The 10,096-nt window shown below is 46.8% G+C and overlaps 1 protein-coding gene across 1 annotated transcript; it reads right to left on the minus strand.

Moving 5' to 3' along the window:
• Nucleotides 1-1,327: 1,327 nt before the first annotated feature.
• On the minus strand, nucleotides 1,328-8,707 carry MED28 (mediator complex subunit 28). The gene is made up of 3 exons (XM_011948849.1): nucleotides 8,528-8,707; nucleotides 3,086-3,152; nucleotides 1,328-1,464 (listed from the first exon to the last, which is right to left on the minus strand). The coding sequence occupies exons 1-3, from the start codon at nucleotides 8,684-8,686 to the stop codon at nucleotides 1,328-1,330; spliced, it is 363 nt and encodes a 120-aa protein (XP_011804239.1). The 5' UTR covers nucleotides 8,687-8,707.
• Between the last annotated feature and the right edge of the window lie 1,389 nt (nucleotides 8,708-10,096).

The raw sequence follows: 10,096 nt of genomic DNA on the forward strand, positions 1-10,096 counted from the left end.
ATCAGATTGATATGGTTTGGCTGTGTCCCTACCCATCTCATCTTGAATTGTAACTCCTACAGTTCCCAAGTCTTGTGGGAGGAACCTGGTGGGAGGTAATTGAATCATGGGGGCAGGTCTTTCCCATGCTGTTCTCCTGGTAGCGAATAAATCTCACGAGATCTGATGGTTTTACAAATGGGAGTTTCCCTGCACACGTTCTCTTATCTACCGCCACGTGAGATGTGTCTTTCACCTTCTGCCATGATTGTGAGGCCTCCCCAGCCACGTGGAACTGTAAGTCCATTAAACCTTCTTCTTTTGTGAATTGCCCAGTCTCAGGGTCTTTATCAGCAGTGTGAAAACAGACTAATACGCAGACTCGATCCCATCCTGGTCCCCAGCCACCCAGTACCTCTCTCCAAAGGTTACTGCTGAGAACCTAAAACACTGAAAATCTGAAACATTTGTTAACAACTGTTTACAAAAAACTCCACACCACTGTTCTATCACTTCAGATTATGAACTGTTACAATTACATTTTCAAGAGCTTTTTATGAACAACAACAGCATTACATCCTTTACTAAAGACCCAGTCTTAGACATACCTGCATTGTTATTCAAGTATTCACACCAGGAAATGATCTGACCTGATAACTGTAAGAATATCTATCCCCAACAGCTGGTATCATGAATGAAAAGAGACTTTTTGATTAATTGGGACTAGTTACTTCAAAAATTGCCCCCAACCAATAATCTCAATTCAGTGTTTCTCACTGAGGGCATCACTGGCTTTCTGGGCAGGATGCTTCTTCACTCTTCCACATCGCATGGGGCAGGTCCTGGCCCAACCCATTCAATGCCATTAAAGCTTCCCAAGTCATCGTGGCAACCCCAACATACTTCCAAATGCCCTAGCTTAGAACAACTGAGATCAACGAAATCCTGACTTTCCAGGAGCCTGGGTCGAACACTACTTTTTGATTCCTTGGATTCCTGTGTGCAAGGCATTGGGTAAGGCAACTGGGGACACAGATCTCAGTTTTTGTCCAAAACAAGCCTATATATGTTGATGGCTTTTATCCTTTTTTCACATGGCAGAATCTTTTAAGAAAAATCTTTCCTGAAGGCTAATGTATGACACAAGTCACATCAGAGCTGTTCTGTCTGACACTCTGCTTTTGGACCCCACTCCTTGGCTCTATTTCTTGTTCAGGTTGTCCCAAACATGGATGACTAGCCACATTTCACACTGACCTATAAAGCCTGAATGAAACTCACAGGAAACGGGTACATCTCATTTAAAGCATAAAAGGATTCCTGGCACCACTTAGTTATTCCTATAGAGCTAAGGAGAAAACTGAGTCCATACCTCTTTGATAACTTGCTCTGGTTTCTGGACAGATAACTGCAATCTTTTTTGTAAGAAAAAACACTCTGTCTGTCTTGCAATATCCAGAAACTTCTGGATACACTGATCAACACCTTAAAAAAAAAAAAGACCAAAAGTATTAAAATAAGAAAAACAACAGACTCATTTATCTCCCTCATAAATGAATAATCAGAACGTAAAAACAGAGCTTTCTCATAGACAACTCAGGGATTTTAATCTTGGCCACAGTGGTAATAATAACCCCCAACTTCTCATGTGTTAACCAACATTAAACAGCAGATAATCTGTGCTTTTCTCAGGTTAAAAAAAAAAAGAGAGAGAGACCTTAATACAGCATAAAAGCCATGAGATCTTTAAAAAGACAATGTAGCTGGGCGTGGTGGCTCAGGCCTGTAATCCCAGCACTCTGGGAGGCCAAGGTGGGCGGATCATGAGGTCAGGAGATCGAGACCATCCTGGCCAACATGGTGAAACCCCATCTCTACTAAAAATACAAAAATTAGCTGGGCGTGGTGGCACATGCCTGTAGTCCCAGCTACTCAAGAGGCTGAGGCAGTAGAATCCCTTGAACCAGGGAGTCAGAGGTTGCAGTGAACTGAGATCATGCCACTGCACTCCAGACTGGTGACAGAGCGAGACTCCATCTCAAAAAAGAAGACAATGCAGAGGCTGAGCGTGGTGGCTCATCCTGTAATCCCAACACTTTGGGAGGCTGAGGCAGGAAGACTGCTTGAACCTAGGAGTTTGAGACCAGCCTGGGCAATAAACAGCAAGATCCCATCTCCACAAAAAAAATAAAAAAACAAAAATTAGCCAAATGTGGTAGCTCTCACTGTGGTCCCAGCTACTAGGAGGGCTGAAATGGGAGGACTGCTTCAACCCAGGAGGCAGATGTTGCAGTGAGCAGAGATCATGCCACTGTACTCCTTTCTTAAAAGGGTGAGAGAGCAAGACCTCTGTCTCCAAAAAAAAAAAAAAGAGAGATAGAGACAACACAGAGATCCAGCAATTAGCATCATAATTTCCAGTTAAAATGGCACATATAAGGCTGGGCGCAGTGTCTCATGCCTGTAATCCCAACATTTTGGGAGGCTGAGGCGGGTGGATCACCAGAGGTCAGGAGTTCAAGACCAGCCCAGCCAACATGGTGAGAACCCCGTCTCTACTAAAAATATAAAATTAGCTGAGTATGGTGGTGCATGCCTGAGTCTCAGCTACTTGGGAGGCTGAGACAGAATTGCCTGAACCCGTGAGGTGGTGGTTGCAATGAGCACTCTAGCCTGGGCAACAAGAGTGAAACTCCATCTCGGAAAAAAAAAAGAAACATGTAAAATATGGTACGAAGAAATCAGAAGCTCTGGTTACCTTTAGGGACAGAACTTGGGGAATAAAAAGAAGCACAGGAGACTTTTCTCTGTAAGACCTATTCCAAAAATAATAAAAAATTTTTAAAAAGCAGTACACACCATTGGTCTTCTTCACCTAGTACCAATATGAAAAGTTCATTATAAATGATTCATTATGGGTGATATAAGATGTCAATTAATAAACTGAACCAAGAGTCAGCAGCTCATAGAGATTATGTGCACACATTTCAGTTCCTGAAATATTCTCTTAGGATAAAAGCAGGACTGAAACACATGAAGTATAAAATTAGCAACTAGGAAATCCTGCTGAAGCCAAGAACATTGTGTACACAGAGGGAATGCTTACCGGTTCGAATTTCTTCCTGATCAGTGCCATTAACATAGTCCTGACTCACCAGAGATGCAAAGCAAGCCTGTGTAATCAAAACGTAGGAAAGAAAAAAATGTCATTCACACATCAAAAATCTTACTCCAGAGGAAGAAATAACTTCTCCTGAAGTCATCTGATGAAGTGGCAGCATCTGTGTTTGCACATGAGATGGCAAGACATCACGCCAATGGAAACATTTGGTAAACTGAGGTTACCAATTAATTAGACCCATGGAGGAAGTGCCAGGCAAATGAGCCGGCACCACATCTGGTCTCTGTCCTACCACATGCCCCTCCCCCGTATCTTATTCCACACCAGGCCCAGACACTCTTCCAGCCCCACTGTGGCCTCTTGCTGGTGCTTACACAACTCACATCACCACCCATTCAGGACTCAGGCCAATCTTCTCCCTCTCAGAGAGACCAGCCAGTCTACCCTTTCTAAACTGTGCCCCTCCTGCTCACACTCCACACCCAAGCACAGTTTTATAGTTTTTCACATAATTAAGTGACATCATATCCATTATTTTCATCCATTATTATCTGTCCCCTACTAGTAGGTGAGAATTTTGTCTGTCTTATTCACCACTGTCCTCCTAGTGCCTGGAACACTGCCTTGGCACAAGGGAAATGTTTAATAACACATATTACTGACTAACTGGATGGCCTAAAAGGACAAGGTTGGTGTCACACGGATAATCAAGTCATCTCTAAAGGGCACCTATACAGATGCAAATGTGAATCAGCCAAGGAGTTCTGTGAACAAGCAACTCTAAGGAAATGTACCAAAGCAGACCCACTGCAGGAAGTGGGCAGGGAGATTGGGGAGGCACAAAAAGAGAACAGCATGGCAGCTGGAAGAGCAGGAGTTAGAAAGGAAGCCTCAAACACAGGAAAGCAGAGCTCTATCAGCAATCAGCAAACTACTCTTCCTGTGAGGCAGATAGATCTGAGCTCAAATTTAGAACATTATCTACATGTGAGGGCCCTTTGAGAAGCAAAACTTCTGCCTGCCTGCAGCTCCCGCACTTGATTTACAGAGAAAGTAAACCAGAAACACAGATTGCCCATTCTCGGGATTACTTTGAAAGTTGACTCCTGGCCGGGCACGGTGGCTCACACCTGTAATCCCAACACTTTGGGAGGCCGATATGGGCGGATCACAAGGTCAGGAGATCAAGACCATCCTAGCTAACACAGTGAAACCCCTTCTCTAATAAAAATACAAAAAATTAGCTGGGTATGGTGGCACGTGCCTGTAGTCCCACCTACTCGGGAGGCTGAGGCAGGAGAATTGCTCAAACCTGGGAGGCGGAGGTTGCAGTAAGCCAAGATCGCACCACTGCACTCTAGCCTGGGTGACAGGACGAGAATCTGTCTCAAAATAAATAAATAAATAAAAAGGGCTGGGCGTGGAGGCTCATGCCTGTAATCCCAGCACTTTGGGAGGCTGAGGCAGGAGGATCACAAGGTCAGGAGACCGAGACTATCCTGGTTAACACAGTGGAACCCTGTCTCTACTAAAAATACAAAAAATTAGCCAGGTGTGGTGGCTGGCACCTGTAATCCCAGCTACTCGGGAGGCTGAAGCTGGAGAATGGTGAGAACCTGGGAGGCGGAGTCTGCAGTGAGCCGAAATCGCACCACTGCACTCTAGCCTGGGCAACAGAGAGAGACTCAGTCTCAAAAAAAAAAAAAACAAAAAAAAGAAAGTTGACTCCTGTTGGGTTTGGGATGTGGGTAGGATGTACCTCCTTTGTGAGACCTATGGCTACTGGAAAATGTCGCATCAAGAAGCCAACCAGTCACAAACTGGTCAAAAAAGCTGGGCCAGCTCCCCAGAGCCAGGAGGCCTACCAGACAGGGTGGCAGGAAATCTGATCTCAAGAATTTTACTGCCCTCCACCCACTTAAGAAAAAAATTTGGGGTCAGATGTGGTGGCTCACGCCTGTAATCCCAACACTTTTGGAAGCCAAGATGGGCAGATGGCTTCAGCCTAGGAGTTCAAGACCAGCATGGGCAATGTGGTGACACCCTCTACAAAAACAAAAATTAGCCAGGCGTAGTGGTGCGCACCTGCAGTCCCAGCCACTTGGAAAGCTGAAGCAAGAGGACCACTTGAGCCCAGGAAGTGGAGGCTGCAGTGACCCAAGATCGTGCCATTGCACTCTGGCCTGGGTGAGAGTGAGCCTCTGTCTCAAAGAAAAAAAAAGAAAAAAAACAGATACACGCGCCTTTATAGACAGGGACAGCTGTATTAAGAAGAGAACAGCCTTTTTTTTTTTTTTTTTGAGGCGGCGTCTCGCTCTGTTGCCCAGGCTAGAGTGCAGTGGCACGATCCTGGCTCACTGCAACCTCTGCCTCCCGGGTTTCAGTGATTCTCCTGCCTCAGCCTCCCAAGTAGCTGGGATTAAGGCGTATGCCACCACAGACCACTAATTTTTGTATTTTTAGTTAGAGATGGGGTTTCGCCATGTTGCCCAGGATGGTCTCAAACTCCTGATCTCAAGTGATCAGTCACCTTGGCCTCCCAAAGTGCTAGGATTACAGGCGTGAGCCACTGCATCTACCTAGAAAGAGAAGAGCTTTTTAAAAGCATGGCTAAAACAGAGCCTTTGCCTGGAAAGTAAGTGTTAGTCCTCATTTCCACAAACCCAACAGCTGGCTTTGAGCAAGTAACTTGTCCTCACTGAGCCTCAGTTTCTCTATCCATGAATGGAGGAAATGGAACTAGATGGTCTCCAACATTCCCTCCAAAATCAAGAGTGCATGAGCTCAATAAATTCCTTCCATCAAAGAGCATGTACTGAGCAGCTAGAATGAGCAGACAGAAACCTCAAGGGGTGGCACCCCAATAGGAATGAGAAGCAGGTAAGCAGGCACTGCCATGTGCCACTGGAGGCTGTGAAAATTGAGGTTCACACAGAACACAAGGGAGGAAACAGGAAAAGCTCCAAAGAAAATGTGGCCTTTGAATTGAATCTTGAGACAAGACGAGACCAATCATGATCACCCAGCAGCAGAGACAGGATCCAGCTCGCACCTCTCCCACTCTCCTTCGCCTGGCTAAATCAAAATGCTTCTTTGGCTTTCATGTTCTCTGGGAAGCCTTCCTCGATGTACACACCTATATGTGCTCCCACAGTACCCTAGATTTCTTCTATCAGAGCAGTGATCGATCCTATGGCAAGGCAACTGCCTGCCGTTTATCACAAGCTTCCTGAAGGTAGGGACTGGTTTGCTCTGTATTCTCTGTATGGATAATCAAGTCCCAGAGGGAGTTCTCTCTCAAGGGCACCTACAGACGTGTCTGTGAATCAGGCAAGGAGTTCTGTGCACAGGCAACTACACTACAGGCTCCACACTACAGGCTCCTTCCATGTCTGACAAATGTTCATCTAGCACTTGCTATCTACTACCACTGTATTAGCACTACAGGATACACAATGTGAGGGGTGGGGGTACAAAATAGGTAGTCTCTGACTTCATGCAGCCTGGTTTAATGGTAAGTAATAAAAATGCCAGGGAAGGGTCCACTGAGGAAGTGACGCAATGAGCTGAGGGGGGGCCTGGAAGCCCAAAGAGAAAACAAATGGTACACTTGGGAAAGTCTTGTGTGGCTGGAGTAAGAAAATGAGTCTGAAGGAAAGAACTCAACATGCAAAGCCTGGGAGACCACACTAAACATCTTGATCTTATCTCAAGAGCAACAAGCAGCTACTATAAGTTTTTAAGCAGCAGGGTGCTGGGAGTCAACTTTGGCTAAGATTTGTACAGGGCCCGTCTTTCAACAAGTGCCCAGGACAGAGAGCCAGCTCCCCTCAAGCACAACGCTAGATGCTGCTCTAAAGCTCACCAGCCCCTTCCTTTACCACTTAGCACCACCTCAAAGGTGTCTCCTCCTCCTCCTTTCCCTCCTCCTCAACGGTCTCTGTCCTTTAAATCATTTATTTCTGGCTAGGCACGGTGGCTCATGCCTGTAATCCCAGCACTTCAGGAGGTGGAGGAGGGTGGATCATGAGGTCAGGAGTTCGAGGCCAGCCTGGCCAAGATGGTGAAACCCCGCCTCTACCAAAAATAAAAAAAATTAGCCAGGCATGGTAGCGGGCGCCTGTAATCCCAGCAACTCGGCTGAGGCAGGAGAATCGCTTGAACCCAGGAGACGGAGGTTGCGGTGAGCCGAAACTGCCCCACTGCACTCCAGCCTGGGCGAGAGAGTGAGACTCCATTTCAAATCATTTATTTCTAAATCTTTGTACATCCATGTGGTAAAAGCATTTTGTCCATGCAGTCTGAATAATATAATCCCTTACAAAGTATATATTTATAATTATAAATGTACCACTGTGCTATTAGATACAATATTAAAAGTCACAAAATTGGGATTTTTATTTATTTTTATTTTATTTTTTTGAGACGGAGTCTAGCTCTGTCACCCAGGCTGGAGTGCAATGGCGTGATCTCGGCTGACTGCAACCTCCGTCTGCCGAGTTCAAGCGATTCTCCTGCCTCACTCTCTTGAGTAGCTGGGATCACGGGCGCATGCCACCATGCCTAGCTAATTTTTGTATTTTTAGTAGAGTCGGGGTTTCACCATGTTGGTCAGGCTGGTCTCGAACTCCTGACCTTGTGATCCGCCCGCCTCGGCCTCCCAAAGTGCTGGGATTACAGGCGTGAGCCACCACGCCTGGCAAAATTGGGATTTAAATGTGGAAAAGTTAACTCCAATTTGAAGTTATATTACTTTATTACTAGACCGGAATAGCTCATCTTCCATTTTAAGGACCACTGGAAATCACCAGAGCACTTATTTTCACCTATCTTCCCTCAATACACAGTTCACCTTTCTTGCTACAAGGTAAACTCCTTGGGCAGAACTGAGATTGGGTCATCTGCGCTCCCTCCCTCCCTAACCGCCAGCATTCCTCTTTCCTCAGCCCCTAGTACCAAGCTGCGCCCGGTAATTTAAGGAAGTCAATTTCCCCTCCTAAGAGTCTCTTTAGGATCTTTTAAGGGTGAAGACCAGCGGAAAGGATACAGGACACAGTAATGAAACTTTGAGCTCCGAAAAGGCTTAATAAACATGCAGGGATGCAAGAAACGGTGCTCAGGGATGTGGCCGACGACCGGTTGGGATAGCAACGGCCGGCTGGGAATCTGGAAGGGTTCCAAGTTTGGAGTTTAGGCAAACTTCGGGTCCACATTTCCAGAAATATCGAGTTTACGCGCGCCCGCCAGCAGACCTGAATTGACTACGGGCCACGGGGAAGCCTAAAGCAATGACTTACGTTCTTTAAGCCTCAGTTTCCCTATTTGTAAATTAGTTGCTCGGATCCCTGGAGTAGATACCCGTACGCGCAGTTCACGTTTCAGAAAAAAGGGAAGGCTGGGGACAAAGACGCCCATGTCTTACATTACCTCGAAAGATGACTCCAACTCGTCCACCAAAGTACTGTTGGAAGGTCTAGGAGCGCCTGGAGCTGCCTGAAGAAGCGAAGCTTGGCCCGGAAGGCCCGGCGGCGCCTGAGGGGGCCCGGGTGGCTGCCCAGAAAACATACCCCCTAGCGGAGCCGCCATGTCTGGAATGGCGCAAGAGAGGTCCACTGCGCCTGCGCGGAGGCCGCCTCAGCAGGTCAGGTGTCTGGTGTGCCACGCGTGGTCACGTGACAGGACCGCGCTGTGGAAGGATTGTGCTGCGCCTCCGGAAGGAGGAGTTTTGATTCTTCTGTCTTCTTGTCTATCGCAAAACAGAGTTTACATGTATTTTCCTTTTTTCTTAGCTTAAGAATTGAAGACTTTGACCGGATTAGACCTGGTTGTATGGAAAGGAGAATGCATAACGACAGTGGAGCGAGCCCTCCCGCGAGAGTCGGGATACTACTATGCTAGTCCCGACTCTGCCCCAAATGCCTGGAGAGACTTTGGCTAACTCACTTTTTCTTTCCGCGGGCTGTTTACCGTTGGTAAAAGGAGAGGGTCACCCACTCTCTCCACAAACATTTGTTGAGTCATTGGTTATAGCAGGAACAAGACAGGCAAAGTCTTCCTGAATTCTGGTTGGTGATGGATAATGGAAACAACTTTGTTGAGGTTCCCAGTGTGGGCGGCACTGTTCTTTTTAGATATTTATGGTTACATCAAAGAGAAAGTCACTGTGCTAATCTTTTTTTTTTCCTTTCGTTTTTCTCAGGGTCTCGCTCTGTCGCCCAGGCCGGAGTGCAGGGTCATGATCGGAACTTGACCTCCCAGGCTCAAGCAGTCCCCCCACTTCACCCACCCAAGTAGCTAGGACCACAGGTGCGTGCCGTCGCGCCAGGCTTTTTTTTTTTTTAGTTGAGTCAGGGGTTTTACCATGTTGTCCAGATTGGTCTCCAACTCCTGAGCTCAAGTGATTCTCCCGCCACGGCCTCCCAAAGTGTTGGGAATACAGGCATGAGCCAGGGCTCATATAAGGCTGCTAATTTTTTTTTTTTTTTTTTTTTGAGGAGGAGCGTCGCTCTGTCCGCCAGGCTGGAGAGTAGTGGCCGCGATCTTGGCTTACTGCCAACTCCTGAGCTCAAGTGATTCTCCCGCCACGGCCTCCCAAAGTGTTGGGAATACAGGCATGAGCCAGGGCTCATATATGGCTGCTAATTTTTTTTTTTTTTTTAATTAGCCAGATGCACTGGCATATGCCTGTGGTACCAGCTACTCAGGAGTCTGAGGTAGGAGGATCATGTGAGCCCAGGAAGTCAAGGCTTCAGTGAGATGTGATCTTGCCACTGCACTCCAGCCTGGGTGACAGAGCAGGACCCTGTCTCTACAAAAATAAAAACAGACAATGGTTCCGGTGCGGTGGCTCAGGCCTGTAATCCCACCTACTTGGGAAACTCAGGCAGGAGAATCACTTGAACCCGGGAGGCAGAGGTTGTAGTAAATCAAGATTAGACCACTCTCCTCCAGCCTGGGTGACAAAGTGAGACTGTCTCTCAAAACGCAAACGAACAG

This window comes from Colobus angolensis, unplaced genomic scaffold, assembly GCF_000951035.1.
Source record: "Colobus angolensis palliatus isolate OR3802 unplaced genomic scaffold, Cang.pa_1.0 Scaffold284, whole genome shotgun sequence".
Lineage (NCBI taxonomy): Eukaryota > Metazoa > Chordata > Mammalia > Primates > Cercopithecidae > Colobus > Colobus angolensis.